Raw genomic sequence first — 20,074 nt, 5'->3', positions numbered from 1 at the left:
CTGGCCCCGATCCTCCGGAAAAAGCGCCCTTTTCCGGAGGCTCTTATTCCTACTTCAAAGGAGGAATAAGAGCCTCCGGAAAAGGGCGCTTTTTCCGGAGGATCGGGGCCAGTGTAGACGCTCTTTTCCGGCTTTTTTAAAAGCCGGAAAAAAGCGGCGGACATTTTTATTTAAATGCCGCGGGGGATATTTAAATCCCCCGCGGATTTCCCTACTACGATAGGTGAAATTTACATGCCCCTTCCGGAAAAGGGGCCAGTGTAGACGTAGCCAAAGAGTTTCAGTGTCTCAACTGCGCTTGGGGGCGTAGGGAGTGAGCTCTGCTCGGAGCCAGCCCACAACATTTTGGCACCGGAGGCGAGAAGCTCAAAAGACACACCCATGGCCCCTTGCTTGGACCAAAACTTTGAGAGGTCTCAATGCTGCCTTCTTCCTGTTCTACTCCTCTCATGGTATTGCTCTGATACCTACATATGCACCACCAGCACAAACAATTTTCTACACTCTGGGCCCTAGTGGCACCTCCCCCGCCCCCCACAGTCTGGCACCTGAGGAGGCTGCCTCAGTTCGACTCATGTTAGGGATAGCCCTGGCTCTGCTCTGTGCATTGGCTGGAGGAGACCAGGGAGCTGGCCCAGCAGGATTGGGCAGTGAGAAGCCCCAGAGAGCAAGAAAGTGAGTGTTGGTGAATGTCAGCACTCCAGGAAGCACCTCAAAGGCTCTTCTGTGACCACCTCTGCATCACAACCCCCATTCACTGACAAAGGCCTATTGATAGGACTTTCTGACCGTTGGTCGTTAGCCCGTGTTCAGTGCCTCACAAGGACGATACAGTTGATTGTTCCTTTTGTAGCTGAATGTTTTCTCTGATTCACTGAAATGCCTCAGCTCTGTTGACACCTGTTTTCTCTGTATTGTTCCCTTGGCAAAGCTTTGGTTTCTGTTGTTTTTTTCTTTCTCTCAGATGCTGAGCAATGGGGAGAATGCAGGAGTCCATACAGCTAGTGTGTTTCAGTGTGTGAAGAGCGATCAACCCACTTACTTCACGAGAACAGCCAACACCAGTGCGTGTTGTGTCTCATAGTAACACTCTCTCCATCTTCCAGGCATTTGTGCTTCGAGGATTGCACTAGAACCTGCACATAAAGGAAGTCAGGGTAACGTACGGTACATACTGGAGACACCGTTCTGCTTCAGAGTTGAGTACCTTCTCCACTACGTCATGTCAGATCCCAACACAACCCACTTCACCAACCCCTCCACCTTCATCCTGCTGGGCATTCCCGGCCTGGAGGCGGCTCATGTGTGGATCTCCATCCCCTTCTGCACCATGTACGTCATAGCCCTCCTAGGGAACTTCACCATCCCATGCATCGTGCTGACAGAGCCAAAACTCCATGAGCCCATGTACTATTTCCTCTGCATGCTGGCTGTCACCGACCTGGTCCTGGTGACATCCATCCTGCCAAAAACACTGAGCATCTTCTGGTTCAATTCCAGAGAGATCGAATTCAATGCCTGCCTCATCCAGATGTTTTTCATAAAAGGCTTCTTCATGACTGAATCAGGGCTCTTCGTAGCCATGGCATTGGATCGCTACGTGGCCATCTGCCATCCCCTGAGACATTCCACCATCCTGACAAATCATGTCGTGATCAAGCTCGGTCTTGCCATGCTGCTGCGTGGCAGCATAATTGTCCTGCCCTATCTCCTGTTGGCCAGGCAGTGGTCATATTGCAAAAAAAACATCATCCCCCACACGCACTGTGAGCATGTGGCCATATTGAATCTGGCCTGTGCCGACATCAGCATCAGTAACTACTATGGACTTTTTGTTGTCTTTTTTGTGACCGGTCTGGATGTGGTTTTTATCATTCTGTCCTATTTCCAGATCCTCTGGACCATCTTCAACCTCCCCACGAAAGACGCCCGGCTCAAGACCTTTGGGACGTGCGGCACCCACCTGTGCGCCATCTTAGCCTTTTACATCCCACGTCTCTTCTCCTCACTTGCATCCCGCTTTGGAGAGAACATGCCCCTGTATTTTCATATTCTGAGTGCCAACATGTACCTCCTGCTGCCCCCCACACTGAACCCCATCATCTACGGGGTGAAGATCAAGCAGATCCGGGACAGGCTGTTCCGCCTCGTCACTCATTGTGGGGGGAATGTTTTCTCCTGGTGCTGTGGCTCTCAGGCAGAGCTGAAAGCTGACAGGGTGCCAGGCCCACTTCCCTGAGACACAGACTGGCCATGGAGACATCAAATCCTTTCCGGACCACACTGTTCTGTGCCAGCAAGAGAAACTCATTAACTCCTAAGGCTGCCAGACTTCCTGTTGCTGGTAACCAAAGCCCTTAGGCCCAGCCTCTTCTCCTCCACTAAGGCTCTGCAATGGTCCATGTCTTCCCTCCATGCACCACTGGCTGGTGGCCTTTTTTCCCAAGGCCCTGCCCCTGTCACTGTCTCCGCTTCCGGCCTCCACCATCACTATCTTCATCATCTCTACCATTCCTTTTGTTACCATTAGGCAATGAAATCTACGAAGGGGCTGGAGCGCAGGACTTAGGAGGAGGGAGTTCTGCTGGGCTACACGTGGGTCTGCATTTACATTGTTGAAGTCAAAATCAGGGTGCTCCACCAGGCTGGGGGACAAATACAGGGGGATTTCATCTGTTGCTCTGTCACCAATGCACCATTGCTTGGAATGACCAGACCCGGGGATTCTGTGATTCTATGAGGTCTCTGCCAGCCCTGGGATTCTATGATCCTATGAGATCCCTTTAAGACTGTCATGCAATGTGAGGAAATACTAGTGCGTCTGCCTGCCTGCCCTTCGGGATGCTCCCCCACCCTGTTCTGCTCAGCCGGGCCCTCTGATCTATCCCTGCATTGGTACAGATTTGGGATTACAGCAGACAATGAGATTAGATGAGCTCTGGGAAGACTCAGTTAAAGGGACATGACTCAGTGCCCAGGTTCACGGTCCCAGTGGGTCTAGAAGCCCAGATAAATCCTGTTTACTTTGCTTTAAGTTTAATTCAGAGCAAATTCATAATATGTCCACTCCCTTGATGAGTGAAAGAGGGAGATGCACAGGTACTTGCTCCTCCGTTAACGATTATTTACACTGGATGTGTTGATAAATAAAATTGATTGTAGTAAGTACAAAATGTTGGATTCAAGTGGTTGCAAGTAATAGCAGACACATCAAAGTAAGTCACTAAGCAAAATCAAACCAACCACCCCAGCTAAGTTTAATATTCTAAGACACTTATAACATGTAATTTCTTGCCCTCATGGTATTTCTAAACACCTTTCTTCACAAGCCTCCCAGTCTGTACCTGATTCTCCGCTGGCCCTTGCCACCCCATTCTGTATTAGATGTTTCCAGCAGCCATCTTGGTTGGTTAGCGGAGTTGTCCTTGTATCTGGTAGCTGGCCCTATGGTTCGGTTTCAGACCTTTCTATTCCGAGTGACAAAAGGGGAAATCCTTTCTGTTCAGCTTCAACTTTTCACTCGTTGAGCTGAAAAGTACAATGTCCAAAATGGGTTTGAGTATTAGGCGACCTGGATACATGCCTTGTCAGGACCAACCATATTCAAAGCTTACGGGACAAAACAAGACTATTCACAGGCCAGAGTATCAGGGAATTTAGCTCCTGAGCACAACTAATGGCCCTCAGGTAACACATCTATTTTAATAAAGAAGGTTTTATTGCTGATTTTTTCTACCTTCACATACAGAAATGCGACATGTGCGCAAACAGACATTCAGCAGATAATAAAGTTTCAAACGTTGTGTGACAAGACGTGTTTTGCCTAGAGCATATTCAAGTTCTGTCATAGTCGCACGTGCATATCCATAAAGAGCGTGAGGCGCAGAGAAACACGTGGGATGTCCTGCCAGGTGTCCATAGGAAGGCTGGATTATGGGGGTTGTGCACGTTTCTGGGTATAAAGATTATTGGTGACAGTCTGGTATTATGGGGCAGATCCAGTTAGGGGACGGAGCACTGGTGTGCAGCGTCAGGACACCTTGTTTCCAGCTCATTTGGGGCTTGGAATAAATCGAGTTACCTCTGCGCGGCTCACTCTGTTCATGGGGGAGGAGCGGTAACTCGGCCCAGGGGCCTAGTGACAGAGATCCCAGTCATGACAGATAGCACGATGAAGAGTATACGTTAGATTCAGCTTCACTTCTCAGATTCAACCCCTGGGCAGTGGGTGCCTTGAAGCTCCAGAGAAGGTCCTGTGTGTGGGTATAAATCGCCGGCTCAGGGAGGCTGTGCCATTCATCTCCCACCCTGTGAAATCCTGAATCCACTCCCAGCCTCTGCCCAACATCCCTAACACTGACACTTCTCCTATTGCCTCTCTCATCTGCTGTGCACTTAGCACAAATGCTGATCCCCAAGGCCTGGCTCAAGGCAAAGAGCTCCCAGTCCAAACCGTTTACAGCAATCCTGCCTCCTACAGGCCTCAGCCAGGGGGCACAGAAGGAAACTGGAAGCTAAAGACAAATGGGATATGACAGAGTGGAATGAAATCACGAGTGGTGTAGAGAAAATGAATAAGGAAAAGTTATTTACTTATTCCCATAAGAACTAGAAGCCACCAAATGAAATTAATGGGCAACAGGTTTAAAACAAATAAAAGGAAACTCGTTTTACAACAGCGCACACTCAACCTGTGGAACTCCTTGCTGTTAGCCAGGATGAGTAAGGAATGGTGTCCCTAGTGTCTGTTTGTCAGAGGATGGAAATGGTGGCAGGAGAAAGATTGCTTGATGGTGGCAGGAGAAAGACCTGTTTGGTTCATCCCCTCCGGGGCACCTGGCATTGACCACTGTGGGCAGACAGGACACTGGGTTGGATGGATCTTTGTTCTGACCCTGTCTGGCCATTCTTATGTTGAAGACACCCAATAGACTCTTCCCTCAGGAATTCGTAGCTCAGTGTGAGGACTGCAGGGAGCCTGGACTACCCTGCCTGGACAATAAAAGGTGATGTCGGCCTTGGCCACAGGCCACATAAGTAAGAAGCAAAACCCAGGCCTGTCTCAAGTCTGGTGCACATAAGCACGTAGGCGAGGCCGAGGGAGAACCCGTGAGGAAGGAATGTTTTGAATAACAGTGCAGGTTAAGCCTGGTCCGCGAGACCATGTCAGGAACGCAGGACAAGCAGCCCTGTACGGGTACTTCTGTTCCTGATCAGCAATAATTACAGAGGCAGCTGTGAAAGTGTCAACTCTGCACCTAGCAGCAACATCCTGAGTGGGATGTATCCAAACAGGGGCATTGGGTGTACGCTGCACAGTACGTCGTCAATTGGTAAATATTATTGGAACGACCAAGGCTCGCTTTGCTAAAAAATGGACTTAGTAAGGTCAGTCGATGGGAGGGAATGGTCAGGAATGACCCACCCGTCCTACTCGATGTCACTAGAAGTAAATAGGCCCTTCACACTGGCGCCACAGTGCCTGGCGTTCCATCGCGTGGGAAGAAAAGCAACCACAGCCTCCTGCCTGCACTGTGGGTAGCATACGGGTAAAGTGAAAGCAAACTAGGCTTTATTATTGTATCATAGTAGATCTTCTACTCATTGCTTTGGCAGAGCTTGGTATGGTTGTGTCCCACAGATTTTCCTCACTCCACCAGTTTTCAGTGATGCCTATTATGTCAATCTCATCCTTTAATGCGAGGTACTCCAGTTCACCCATTTTGTTAGTCAGACTCCTAGCATTTGTGTAGAAGCACTTTAAAAATTTGCCACTGGTTATTTGTCTGCCCTTCCCTGATGCATTGGATTCCTTTGGATGCGGTTGTTTGTCTGCTCTGGCCCATGGTTTGCCCTCTCCCCTCCTCTCTATCCGACTACAGCTTAGAGAATCTCTATCAATGGATTCTCCTCTAAGAGAAGTCTCCCTCCGATTTATGTGCATCTCTGCACCAATTGGCTTTCCCCCATCTCTTTGTTTAAAAACTGCTCTACGGCCTTATTAATGTTTAGTGCCAGCAGTCTGGTTCCACCCTGGTTTAGGTGGAGCCCATCCTTCCTGTATAGGCTCCCCCTCTCCCAGAAGTGTCCCCAGTTCCTAATAAATGTAAACCCCTCTTCCCTACACCATCGTCTCATCCACGCATTGAGACTCTGAAGCTCTGCCTGCCTACCTGGCCCTGCGCGTGAAACTGGAAGCATTTCTGAGAATGCCACCATAGAGGTCCTGGATTTCAGTCTCTTTCCTAGCAGCCTAAATTTGGCCTCCAGGACATCTCTCCTACCCTTTTCTACATCATTGGTACCTACATGTACCACGACCACCGGCTCCTCCCCAGCACTACACATAAGTCTATCTAGATGCCTCAAGAAAGCCACCTCGAGAGATGCCTCAAGAGATCTAGCTGCCTCGAGAGATCTAGAGATGATTTAGAAAGTGATGGTGTGGTGCCTTGGAGAACAGGTGCAGAAGTGGGTGAGGCCCCTAGGGAAGACATGTCCCATGGCGGATACTTGGAGGAAGAGAAGAGGCTGGGTGCGGGGGCTTTAGTTACCACCAATAGGAAACATGGCCACCTTAGGCATTAATGACTTTGTCAAGCAGACACAGAACAGTGTGGTCAGGAAAGGATGTAATGTCTTTAACAAGAATGGTTAAAGGTCGAGAGAACATGAAAGAATTGGGTTTATGTGGTTTGAAAAAGCGAAAAATTAAAGACTCAGGGTATGTCTACCCTACCCCGCTAGTTCGAACTAGCGGGGTAATGTAGGCATACCGCACTTGCAAATGAAGCCCGGGATTTGAATTTCCCGGGCTTCATTTGCATAAGCCGGCCGGCGCCATTTTTAAATGCCGGCTTGTTCGAACCCCGTGCCGCGTGTAGCCACGCGGCACGGGCTAGATAGTTCGAACTAGCAAGCCATTCCGAACTATCTGTACACCTCGTTCAAACAAGCCGGCTTTTAAAAATGGCGGCGCCGGCTTTATGCTAATGAAGCCCGGGAAATTCAAATCCCGGGCTTCATTAGCAAGTTCGGTATGCATACATTACCCCCCTAGTTCAAACTAGGGGGGTAGTGTAGACATACCCATAGACTTTAAGGTCAGAAGGGACCATTATGATAATCTAGTCTGGCCCCCTGCACAGTGCAGGCCACAAAATCTCACCCACCCCTCCCAGAATAATCCTTTCACCTAGATCTCAGATATTGAAGCCTTCAAATATTTTGAAGACCCCAAGAAGCAGAGAATCCTCTAGCTGTGATCTGTGCCCCATGCTACAGAGGAAGGCGAAAAACCTCCAGGGCCTCTGCCAATCTACCCTGGAGGAAAATTCCTTCCTGACCCCAAATATGGCGATCAGCTAAACCCTGAGCATGTGGGCAAGACTCACCAGCCAGACACCCAGAAAGTTCTCTATAGTAACTCCTATCATCCCTCCATTGACCTATTTCCCACTGATAATGAAAGGTCAATTAGTTACCAAGATCCTGTTATCTCATCAAACCATCCCCTTCATAAACCCATCTAGTTTAATCTTGAAGCCAGATAGATCTTTTGCCCCCACTACTTCCCTTGGAAGGCCGTTCCAGAACCTCACTCCTCTGATGGTTAGAAACCTTCGTCTAATCTCAAATCTAAACTTCCTACTAGCCAGCTTATATCCATTTGTTCTTGTGTCCACATTGGTATTAAGCTTAAATAATTCCTCTCCCTCCCTGGTATTTATCCCTCTAATATATTTAAAAAGTACAATCATGTCCCCCCTCAGCCTTCTTTTGGTTAAAGTAAACAAGCCAAGCTCCTTGAGGACAGCTTTCAAGTAACTAAAAGGGTGTGACAACGAGGAGGGAGAAAAGCTTAAACAAATTGGTCAAAGGCCTAGAAAACATGAGCTAGGAGGGAAAACTGAAAGAATTGTGCTTGGTTAGTTTGGAAAGGAAAAGACGGAGAGGGAACATGAGAGCACTTTTCAGGTATCCAAGGAGGTTTGGGTTGGACATTAGGGAAAACTTCCTACCTGTCAGGGTGGTTGAGCACTGGAATAAGTTGCCCAGGGAGGTTGTGGAATCTCCATCACTGGAGATATTTCAAAGCATGTTGGACGGACACCTGTCAGGAACGGTGCTTGGCCCTGCCGTGAGGCCAGGGAACTGGACGTCGTGATCTCTCCCTGGGAGGTCCCTTGCAGATGTGTGTTTCTGTGATCTATCTTGTGAGTGGCACAGTCATTGGCATATTTCCAACCTCGGTGTAAGCAGATCCCCACAGAACGGAGCCAGCCAGGGAATTCCCACACCCACCATCTGCTGCTGAACACCCTGCTCCCCGAATCCTCCAGCTAATTCACTCCTGTCAAATTGCACAAAACTGATGCTCACCGCACACATTCATGACAAGTGCAGGTTACACAATCATTTGGCAACTTCCTAAAAGCTAGAGGAAAGCTCTGTCTAAACCCCCAGGTGCTCCGCAGAGATGAAATACCCCCAAAGAGCCAGAGGGGAGGCTGAGAGTCCAACGCTGGGGATCCAAGCTCCCTCCAGCCAGGGCACAGCTGGGAAGTCTGACTCAGCCCGGCACATCCCATTCCAGTTCCCCTGGGAGACACGGGGAGGGAATGGACCGAGAGGAAGAGAACAAACCCAACGCCTATGCCCATCTGGCCTCTGGCCATGGGTCTCCCACTTATTCCAGGGCAGCTTTCAGGGCACAGCGAGATCTCTGTCCCCATCCACAGGAGCAGTTGTGTGCGGAGGGTAGCGGGGGTATTTTACTGAGTTTCTTTCCCCTTAAGTGACCCCAAAGACTGTGCTGGGTGGGCAGGTCGCTGAGCAGGAGGCGAAGGGGAGTCTCGGCGTTCACCTCTCCCGGGGGTGGGGAGCTCCCACACTCCAGCTAGTTCTGAGACCCTCGGATTCACCCGGAGAGGATGGGGAAGGCTCAGCCTCCCTCCCCCAGCCTTTCCTCTGCCTCCTGATAATGAGCAGCCCCTGCCGGAGCAGGAGTCCACGTCCCTCTCAGTGTCACAGACCAACAGAGGTTTCTGCCGGGAAGCCCAGGTTCCTGGATCGCTCCGTCATCCTGACACTCCTCTGTCTGACCTTGGCCAAATCACGTCTCCCTGTGCCTCAGTTTACCCATGTGTGCCATGGAGATACATGCAGAGTGACTGTCCTGTGCTAGGTGCTTTTACGATCCCTCACTGCAAAGTGCTTCCCAGAGCGATGGTTGTTCCTGAGGAGAATTATTGATCTGTGTTCCCTAAGCCACAGCCTGTGCGCCTGCAGAAGGAATTCCTGTCCCCCCACGGTCAGCTCTCTCCAGAGCTGTCTGTCACTGTCTGCCCATCCCCCTGGGCAGTGACAGGCCGCAGACGCTGTGGAGACCTGGGCATTGTCCCTCGTTTTCTTCCCAATCAACCACACTTTTTAGTTGCACACAAACACCCAGATCCGCCAGTTCCTCCCTGACTCAGCCCAGAGCCCAGGAGTTCTCCTCGCCCTCTGGGAAGAGCCCTTAATTACTGTTTACTACTTACTGCTCTCCAGCCTGTTTACATGCAGATGCTGCTTCTCTGCTAGGGCCTGAGGTAACCCCTCTGGGACGTCCCAGAGCTATATTACACTGCCCAGCCCTGTGCCGGCTCTTGGCACTGGACGGTGCTGCAGACGCTGGGCTGAGAAAGGTGAGGGGCACGGTTGCCTGAGGCGGGATCCCAGGGAAGATTCGAACATCTGAGCATTCACAGGTACCAGCTCTGGCTGAGATCTGACTTGCCCAACAACTGCAGAGGTTTGTAGCCATGCTGAGATAGAGCAGGTTTTCCACTGATGTGTGTGCCGGTCGTATGCGCCTGCACTTCAGCAGTCGCTGTTTGCTCAGGCCCCTGTGAGGGAAACCTGAGCCAGGAGTGTTCATAGTATCATAGAGCACTTGAGAGGTCCTTAATTCAGCCCCCTGCCCTCATGGCAGGACCAAGCACCGTCTAGATCATCCCTCACAGGTGTCTGTCCAACCTGCTCTTACATATCTCCAGAAATGGAGATTCCACAACCTCCCTGGGCAACTTAGTCCAGTGTTTCACCATCCTGATAGTTAGGAACGTTTTCCTGATGTCCAGCCTAAACCTCCCTTGCTGCCATTTAAGCCCATTGCTTCTTGTTCTATCCTCAGAGGCCAAGGAGAACAATTTGTCTCCCTTCCTCCTTGTAACCCCTTTTGGATACTTGAAAACCGCAGTCGTATCCGTAATGTTGTACTTTAAAGAACTGCGCAGGATCTTCTGTGGGGGGACAAGGGAAGATGCCACCTATATTGGCAATACCTCACTATTGCATGATACGCATACAAATAACAGACCCATGTACGCACGCCCACACGGACACACGCTCCGTCAAGTCACGGCTTAGTTACAACTGTGTTACTCTTCATCATGCCCTGGCCAGGAGAGCAAGGTGGAGGGGCTGAGTGAGGACTGTCCGGCCCGATGTGCCCATATTGACTGGTCATGTAATTTTGCTCCCATGCTTTTTGTATGTGTCAGTTCATAGATCTTGTGCCGTCCCATGACCCCAGGACACTGTAGGGCCATGAGTGCTCAGGTACCAACAGATGGGACTCGGATCTTCTCTTGATGGAGCTGGGGTTCTTCTCTTTCTTGGGCGGGTTCTGTCGCAGAGCTCAGTGGCATTGTTCTCCCACCATGAAGGTGATGCTGCCAGGAGGTCTCTAGCCTGGTTGGCTCCAGCGGCTGATCCCTTGACCCACCCCCCCCCACACACACACATTCACACTTTTACACAGACACACACCTAGCTTTAAACAGAGTTATGGCCGTGCAAAGGGTAAAAAATAGGGTTTCCGTAGCTATCGATTAAAAAAAGTTCCCCCAAAAAGCCAGATTCTCCAAAGGCAATTCTTAAAAGGTCACCAATGAATTAATTCAAATCACATTCATAAAAAATTAGAAACAATTCATGAGGTTACACACATACTGTCACATTGGTCAATATCGTTATTCAAAAAGGCGATTTTATGCACAGCCCTTCAGTGAGATATAATCATAGAATACTAGGACTTGAAGGGACCTCGAGAGGTCATCGAGTCCAGCCTAGTCCCCTGCCCTCATGGCAGGAACAAATACTGTCCAAACCATCTCTGATAGACATTTCTCTAACCTACTCTTAAATATCTCCAGAGATGGGGATTCCACAACCTCCCTGGGCAATTTATTCCAGTGTTTAACCACCCTGACAGTTAGGAACTTTTTCCTAACGTCCAACCTAAACCTCCCTCTTTTCAGTTTAAGCCCATTGCTTCTTGTTGTAGCCTCAGAGGCCAAGACGAACAAGTTTTCTCCCTCCTCCTTATGACACCCTTTTAGATACCAGAAAACGGCTCTCATGTCCCCCCTCAATCTTCTCTTTTCTAAACTAAACAAACACAATTCCTTCAGCCTTCCCTTATACGTCATGTTCTCTAGACCTTTCATCATTCTCGTTGCTCTTCTCTGGACCCTCTCCAATTTCTCCACATCTTTCTTGAAATGCGGTGCCCAGAACTGAACACAATCCTCCAACTGAGGCCTAACCAGTGCAGAGTAGAGCGGAAGAATGACTTCTCGTGTCTTGCTCACAACACACCTGTTAATGCATCCCAGAATCAGATTTGCTTTTTTTGCAACAGCATCACATTGCTGACTCATATTCAGCTTGTGGTCCACTATAACCGCTAGATCCCTTTCTGCAGTACTCCTTCCTAGACAGTCGCTTCCCATTCTGTATGTACGAAACTGATTGTTCCTTCCTAAGTGGAGCACATTTCATTTGTCTTTATTAAACTTCATCCTGTTTACCTCAGACCATTTCTCCAATTTGTCCAGATCATTTTGAATTATGACCCTATCCTCCAGAGCAATTGCAACCCCTCCCAGCTTGGTATCATCTGCAAACTTAATAAGTGTACTTTCTATACCAATATCTAAATCGTTGATGAAGATAGTGGTCAGAGCCAGTCTCAAAACAGACCCCATGCGGAACCTCACTTTTTGTGCCTTTCCAGCAGGATTGTGAACCATTAATAACTACTCTCTTAGTATGGTTATCCAGCCAGTTATGCTCCCACCATATAATACCCCCATCTAAGTTGTATATGCCTAGCTTATTGATAAGAATATCATGCAAGATAGTATCAAACACCTTACTAAAATCTAGGTATACCACATCCACCACTTCTCCCTTATCCACAAGGCTCATTATCCTATCAAAGAAAACTATCAGATTGTTTTGACATGATTTGTTCTTTACAAATCCATGCTGGCTGTTCCCTATCACCTTGCCAGTTTCCAAGCGTTTACAGATGATTTCCTTAATTACTTGCTCCATTATCTTCCCTGGCGCAGAAATTAATTAACTGGTCTGTAGTTTCCTCGGTTGTTCTTATTTCCCTTTTTATAGATGGGCACTAGATTTGCCCTTTTCCAGTCTTCTGGAATCTCTCCTGTCTCCCATGATTTTCAAAAGGTGATAGCTAGAGGTTCAGATCTGAGGAAAACCCAAAGCACCCAGCTGTGTGTGAATACCCAGATACTGTCACTCCCCCCGGCAACTCAGGATGCTGGCTGGTAATGGTGGGGAGGGGTCTGACCTGACTTGAGGCTGCTGGAAAACATGGAGGTACTAAGACTCCACACTGGAACAATTGCACTGATGTTTTTTACCCTAGACAGGACATCTGGCCTCACGTCAGTCGAGACGTCTACCGCACGGTGATATCTCAGATTTTCACAAACCAGTCTCACCAGATGCAGACACCCAGGTCTGGAAATTTCAGTCCAAATGTGTAAAGCTGGGCAAACTGAGATGCCTTTGTGAATGGGCCCGACTAATTGAAGGTGTCAGATTTGCTTAACGAGCAGTGCTATTAAGAGTAATGGCCAATCATGTGTGAATCCCATTCAGATAAGCTCTTGGCTGCAGTAATTCCTGTGGCATGGAGTTTCAGTGTCTATTCTCCTCTTTGCGGGGAGGAGGGTGTGTGAACTCTGCTCAGGGCCAGCCCACAACATTTTGGCACCGGAGGCAGGGAGCTCAAATGACACCCCAATACCCCCTCGCTTCAGCCAAAACTTTGAAAGGTCTCCTGTGCTCTCCTTCCTCCAGCACAGCACTCCCTCATCTCTGTGCATCTAGAGCAGAGAGAATACATAGGAACCAGCAGCAGACACAATTTTCTATACTCTAGGTCCTAGTGGCGTGCCCCACCACCCAAGTCTGGCACCTAAGGGGGCTGCCTCAGTTTGCCTCATGGTAGGAATGGCCCTGGCTCTGCTCTGTGTGTTGGCTAGAGGAGACCAGGGAGCTGGCCCTGAAGGATCGGGCAGTGCGGAGCCCCAGAGAGTAAGAAAGTGAGTGTTAGTGGCATTGTCAGCACTCTAGGAAGCACCTCAAAGGGTCTTCTGTGACCACCCCTGCATCACAACCCCCATTCACTGACAAAAGCCTATTGATAGGACTTTCTGCCCGTTGGTCGTTAGCCCGTGTTCAGTGCCTCACAAGGACGATACGGTTGATTGTTCCTTTTGTAGCTGAATGTTTTCTCTGATTCACTGAAATGCCTCAGCTTTGTTGACACATGCTTTCTCTGCATTGTTCCCTTGGCAAAGCTTTGTGTGTTTCAGTGTGTGAAGAGTGATCAACCCACTTATTCACGAGAACAGCCACCAGTAGCGTGTGTCGTCTCTCGTAGTAACACTCTCTCTATCTTCCAGGCATCTGTGCTTCGACAACTGCACTAGAACCTGCACACACGGGAAGTCAGGGTAAACTACGGTACATGCTGGAGACACTGCTCTGCTTCACAGTTGGGCACCTTCTCCACTACGCCATGTCAGATCCCAACACAACCCACTTCACCAACCCCTCCACCTTCATCCTGCTGGGCATCCCTGGCCTGGAGGCGGCTCATGTGTGGATCTCCATCCCCTTCTGCGCCATGTACGTCGTAGCCCTCTTGGGGAACTTCACCATCCCATATATTGTGCTGACAGAGCCAAGACTCCATGAGCCCATGTACTATTTCCTCTGCATGCTGGCCGTCACCGACCTGGTCCTGGTGACATCCATCCTGCCAAAAACACTGAGCATCTTCTGGTTCAATTCCAGAGAGATCGAATTCAATGCCTGCCTCACCCAGATGTTCTTCATAAAAGGCTTCTTCATGACTGAATCAGGGCTCTTCGTGGCCATGGCGTTTGATCGCTACGTGGCCATCTGCCATCCCCTGAGACATTCCACCATCCTGACAAACCATGTTGTGGTCAAGCTCGGTCTGGCCATGCTGCTGCGTGGCAGCATAATCGTCCTGCCCTATTTCCTGCTGGCCAGGCAGTGGCCATATTGCAGAACCAACATCATCCACCATACGCACTGTGAGCACATGGCCATATTGCATTTGGCCTGTGCTGACATCCGTGTTGATAGCTACTATGGGCTTTTTGTTGTCTTTTTTGTGACCGGTCTGGACGTGGTTTTTATCATTCTGTCCTATTTTCAGATCCTCAGGACCATCTTCAAACTTCCCACCAAGGATGCCCGGCTCAAGACCTTTGGGACGTGCAGCACCCACCTGGGGGCCATCTTAGCCTTTTACATCCCACGTCTATTCTCCTCGCTCGCGTCCCGCTTTGGCGAGAACATGCCCCTGTATTTTCATATTCTGAGTGCCAACATGTACCTCCTGCTGCCCCCCACGCTGAACCCCATCATCTACGGGGTGAAGATCAAGCAGATCCGGGACAGGCTGTTCCGCCTCGTCACTCACTGTGGGGGGAAAGTTTTCTCCTGGTGCTTTGGCTCTCAGGCAGAGCTGAAAGCTGACAGGGTGCCAGGCCTGCTTCCCTGAGACAGATTGGCCAAGAAGATATCAAATCCTTTCTTGGCCATGTTATTTTGTGTCAGGAAGAGAAACTCATTGACGCCTAAGGCCGCTGCACTCCCTGTTGCTGGTAACCAAAGCCCTCCGGCCTAGCCTCTTCTCCTCCACCAAGATTCCACCATGGTCCGTGTCTTCCCTCCATGCCCCGCTGACTAGTGACCTTTTTTCCCAAGGCCTTGCTCCTTTCACTGTCTCCGATTCCTCCCACCACCGTCACTTTCTTGATCATCTCTACCATCCATTTTATTTCCATTTGGCAATGACATTGTTGTGGGGGTTGGAGTGCAGGACTTAGTAAGAGAGAGGTCTACTGTGCTACACCAGGGTCTGGCGGGACAATGGAGGAGATCCATGATCCTGGGTATTGTGTACAATCAAACTCTGAGGCTTCCTTTACCTTGTGGAAGTCAAAATCAGGGCTCTCCACTAGGCTGGGGGACAAATACAGGGGGATGGCATCTGTTGCTCCTTCACCACTGCACCATTGCTTGGACTTGACTGATCAGCCACGACAATGGTGGGAACTGAGGGGTCTCCCTTGGATTCTTTGTCCAGGGTCAGGACGCCATGTTGTCTGGCTGCGAGTGGTGTAGAAGTAGTGTGTCTAGCCTTCTGTGAGAACCTGGCTTGTCTCTGTGGTTCAGTCACTAGTGTGTCAACCATAACAGGGATCTGAGGGCCTAGGGCCAGCTTGGGAGAAGACAGGGGAACCAGCCATCCCCATCAAGGCATGAAGAGTTCTCCTGCTTCCTCTCTTCACTGGTCTGGTTGATAAACACCATCTGTGACCAGTTGCACATGGACCTGTCCCACAAGGGCCCTGACAACGAGCAGGGAGCGGCAACCTCTCTGAGGCCTGGAGCACTCAGTCTCAGGGTTCAAACCTGAGGTTGGGCAAAGCCGTGGCGCTTGGCTGTCTTTATATGCCCATGCCCGCATGGGAGCCAGGTTCACAGATGGCCCCCTGCCATTTGTCCCGGACTTTTTCCTCCTCCGTAGGAGGGACAGGATCTTCTAGAGTTCCAGCCACTTTCCCTGCTAGTGCCCAGGCTGCTGTCACATGAGATGAAAGAAGTGAAATTCTACAAGTGAAACATTCACACTGGCTTTAGTCCTAGAGATTGTCCCCAGATTTGAAAGCAGACTTCAGTGACCTGCAGTGGTCTCAAATTGCAGTGGGGGAGGTCTAGGTGGGATATTAGGAAAAACTATTTCCCTAGGAGGGTGGGGAAGCACTGGAATTAGTTCCCTAGGGAAAGGGTAGAATCTCCATCCCTAGAGATGTTTATGTCCAGACTAGACAAAGCCCTGGCTGGGATGATTGAGTTGGGATTGGTCCTGCTTTGGGCAGGGGGCTGGACTCAATGACTCCTGAGGTCTCTGCCAGCTCTGGGATTCTAGGATTCTATGAGATCCCCTTAAGACTGTCATCCAATGTGTGGAAATACCACTGTGTCTGCCAGCCTGCCCTTTGGGATACTCCACCACCTTGTCCTGCTCAGCTGGGCCCTCTGATCTCTCCCTGCATTGGCACAGATTTGGGGTTACAGCAGACAGGGGAGTAACAGAGACAATGAGATTAGATCAGCTCTGGGAAGACTCTGTTAAAGGGATATAACTCAGTTCCCAGGTGCACAGTCTCTGTGGGTCTAGAAGCTTTGCTTACTTTGCTTAAAATTTAATTCAGATCTAATTCATAAAATGCCCACTTCCTTGATGAGTGAAAGAGGGAGATGCACAGGTACTTGCTCCTCCGTTAACGATTATTTACACTGGATGTGTTGATAAATAAAATTGATTGTAGTAAGTACAAAATGTTGAATTCCAGTGGTTGCAAATAGTAGCAGACATATCAAAGTAAGTCATCCTGGATGGTTAGCAGGCTTGTCCTTGTATCTGGTAGCTGCCCCCATGCTTTGGTTTCACACTTTTCTATTCCTGGTGCCAAAGGTGGGAATCCTTTGTGTTCAGCTTCAACTTTTCACTCGTCAAGCAGAAAAGTACAACGTCCAAAATGGGTTCCAGTATTAGGCAACCTGGCAACATGCCTTGGCCGCACCAACCATAGTAAAAAATTACATGATAAAACAAGACTATTCACAGACCAGAGTAGCAGGGAATTTAGTTCCTGATCACAACTAATGGCCCTCATGTAACACATCTAATTTAATAAAGAAGGTTTTTGCTGCTTTTTTCGACCCTCACATAGGGTATGTCTGCACTACCACCCTAGTTCGAACTAGGGTGGTTAATATAGGCAACCGAAGTTGCAAATGAAGCCCGGGATTTGAATTTCCCGGGCTTCATTTGCATCTTGCCGGGCACCGCCATTTTTAAATGTCCGCTAGTTCGGTCTCCGTGCCCCGTGGCTACACGCAGCACGAACTAGGGAGTTCGGATTAGGCTTCCTATTCCGAACTACCGTTACTCCTCATGGAACTACCTGGTCCCTTCAGCTGTCCCATGTATGTGGCATTCCACCCATGGAACGAGGAGTAACGGTAGTTCGGAATAGGAAAACTAATCCAAACTACCTAGTCCGTGCCGCGTGTAGCCACAGGCACGGAGTCCGAACTAGCCGGCATTTAAAAATGGCGGCGCCCGGCTAACACAGATGCTTCTCCTATCGCCTTTCACAACTGTTGTGCACTTAGCACGAACGTTAATCCCTTGTCCTGCTCCCGAGGCCTGGCTCAGGGCCAAGAGCTCCCAGTCCAAACCCTTTTGAGCCATCCTGTCTCCTACAGGCCTCAGCCAGGAAGAACAGAAGGAAATTGGAAGCTAAAGACAAATGGGATATGACAGAGTTGTATGAAATCACGAGTGGTGTGGAGAAAGTGAATAAGGAAAAGTTATTTACTTGTTCCCATAAGAACTAGAGGCCACCAAATGAAATTAATGGGCAACAGGTTTAAAACAAATAAAAGGAAGTTCTTCTTCACACAGCGCACACTCAACCTGTGGAACTCCTTGCCTGAGGAGATTGTGAAGGCTAGGGCTATGACAGGGTTGAAAAGAGAACTAGGTCAATTCATGGAGGTTAAGTCCATTAGTGGCTATTAGCCAGGCTGGGTAGGCATGGTGTCCCCTGCCTCTGTTTGTCAGAGGATGGAGATGGTGGCAGGAGAAAGATTGTTTGATCATTACCTGTTTGGTTCATTCCCTTCGGGGCACCTGGCATTGGCCGCTCTTGGCAGACAGGACACTGGGTTGGATGCCCCAGAGTGGGTGGACCGAAGACAATGATCAAGCGATTTGTCTCCTGCCATCCCTCTCCAGCCTCTGACACCCAATAGACTCTTCCCTCAGGAATTTGTAGCTCAGTTTGAGGATTGCAGGGGTGTCTGGACTACCCTGCCTGGACAATAAAAGTGATGTCGGCCTTGTCCACAGGGCACATAAGTAAGAAGCAAAGCCCAGGCCTGTCTCAAGTCTGGTGCACATAAGCACGTAGGCGAGGCCAAGGGAGAACCTATGAGGAAGGAATGTTTTGAATAACAGTGCAGGTTAAGCCCGGTCCGCGAGACCACGTCAAGAACGCAGGACAAGCAGCCCTGTACAGGTACTTCTGTTCCTGATCAGCAAAAATTGCAGAGGCAGATGTGAAAGTGTCAACTCTGCACCTAGCAGCAACATTCTGAGTGGGATGTACCAAATACAGGCACTGATGCCTTTCTACGGCTTCCAGGCTTCCCTCTCCACTCATCGACCTTCCAGTCCCAGAGCTACTCCCCTGCTCTCACCGGAGGCTCCTTGTCAGGCTGGAGCAGGGAAAAGGGGAGGGGGAGATGATCTAGATAGTGATGGGGGTGCCTTGGAGAACGGATGCCGAAGTGGGTGAGGCCCTGAGGGGAGACATGTCCCATGCTGGAGCCTTGGAGGAAGAGAAGAGGCTGGGCTTGGGGGCTTTCGTTACCAGCAATAGGAAACATGGCCACCTGAGGCATTAGTGTCTTTGTCAAGCTAACACAGTACAGTGAGGTCAGGAAAGGAATTAATGTCTTCTTGCCTACTCAGTGATGCAGGGAAGAGGGCCCGGCGCCATGTCACCAGGCAGCTCTGCACAAAGCTTGGTCTGAGCGCCACAGCACCAGGAGAAAACTTTAAGGCCTATTCTGATTAAAAAGCCGAGGCAGCCGGCTCCTGATTTGTTTGGTGCTCACCCCGTAGATGATAGGGTTTAGTAGGGGGGGCACCATGAGGTACATGTTGGAAATGAGAACGTGGACATGCAGGGGCACATTCTGGCCGAACTGATGTGTGAGGAAGGAGAAGAGTCGTGGGCTGTAAAAGGCTAAGATGGCGCAGAGGTGGGAACCACACGTCCCAAAAGTCTTCAGCCGGTTGTCCTTTGTGGGGAGACGTAAAATGGCCCTGAGGATCTGGGTGTAGGACACGGTAATAAAAACCACATCCAGACCAGTCACACCAAATACCACAAAGAGTACGTAGTAGCTACTGACGCGGATGTCGGCACAGGCCAGCTTCACCACGGCCATGTGCTCGCAGTGCATATTGGGGACGATGTTGGTTCTGCAATAAGGTCACTGACTCGCCAGTAGGATATAGGGCAGGACAATTATGCAGCCATGGAGCAACACAGCCAGGCTGATCATGGTCACAAAACGGTTAGTCAGGATGGTAGCATGTCTGAGTGGATCGCAGATGGCGACGTAGCGATCAAACGCCATGGCCACGAAGATCCCAGACTCAGTCATGAAGAAGCCATGAATAAAGTACATCTGGGTGAGACAGGCACTGAAATCAATCTCTCTGGTATTGAACTAGAAGATGCTCAGCGATTTGGGCAAGTCAAGAAGGATGTGCAGAGAACCAGGTCGGTGATGACCAACATGCAGCAATTCTGGTGCCCTGAGCAGACAGTTTACTTGCACCCTGGGTTGGGGGAGGGTGCATGTATGTCCCCGCCCCTGCGCCGGCTCATGAGGGAGGGTGCATACACAGTCCCTCCCCCTGCGCGTGGGGGAGGTCACACAGAGCTGGCGGCGGCAGGACACATGTGCCCAGCATGGCCCAGCCCGGCTACAGCCGCTGGTGCGCAGTCCTGGGCCACCCGGGGCTGGCCAAGCCTGGCCATGCAGGGCCTCACAGCCGCCGGGGTAAGGGTTAACATGG

The 20,074-nt window shown here is 49.9% G+C and overlaps 3 protein-coding genes across 3 annotated transcripts; 2 read left to right on the top strand and 1 right to left on the bottom strand.

Moving 5' to 3' along the window:
* Positions 1-293: 293 nt before the first annotated feature.
* LOC149526106 (olfactory receptor 52R1-like) lies at positions 294-2,665 on the top strand. The gene has a single exon (XM_089777296.1). It carries the CDS (start codon positions 1,223-1,225, stop codon positions 2,237-2,239), a length of 1,017 nt encoding a protein of 338 aa, XP_089633422.1. The 5' UTR covers positions 294-1,222; the 3' UTR covers positions 2,240-2,665.
* Positions 2,666-13,888: 11,223 nt separating this feature from the next.
* LOC149526105 (olfactory receptor 52R1-like) lies at positions 13,889-14,905 on the top strand. The gene has a single exon (XM_089772839.1). The coding sequence runs from the start codon at positions 13,889-13,891 to the stop codon at positions 14,903-14,905; it is 1,017 nt and encodes a 338-aa protein (XP_089628965.1).
* Positions 14,906-19,041: 4,136 nt separating this feature from the next.
* LOC142830951 (olfactory receptor 52L1-like) lies at positions 19,042-19,437 on the bottom strand. Its single transcript, XM_075939259.2, has one exon. The coding sequence runs from the start codon at positions 19,435-19,437 to the stop codon at positions 19,042-19,044; it is 396 nt and encodes a 131-aa protein (XP_075795374.2).
* Positions 19,438-20,074: the final 637 nt, after the last annotated feature.

The sequence above is a fragment of the Pelodiscus sinensis genome, chromosome 1 (assembly GCF_052426305.1).
Source record: "Pelodiscus sinensis isolate ZL-2025 chromosome 1, ASM5242630v1, whole genome shotgun sequence".
Classification (NCBI taxonomy): Eukaryota; Metazoa; Chordata; order Testudines; family Trionychidae; genus Pelodiscus; species Pelodiscus sinensis.
Note: the sequence above shows the minus strand (reverse complement) of the source record. Positions and strands in the feature narration are given on the sequence as shown.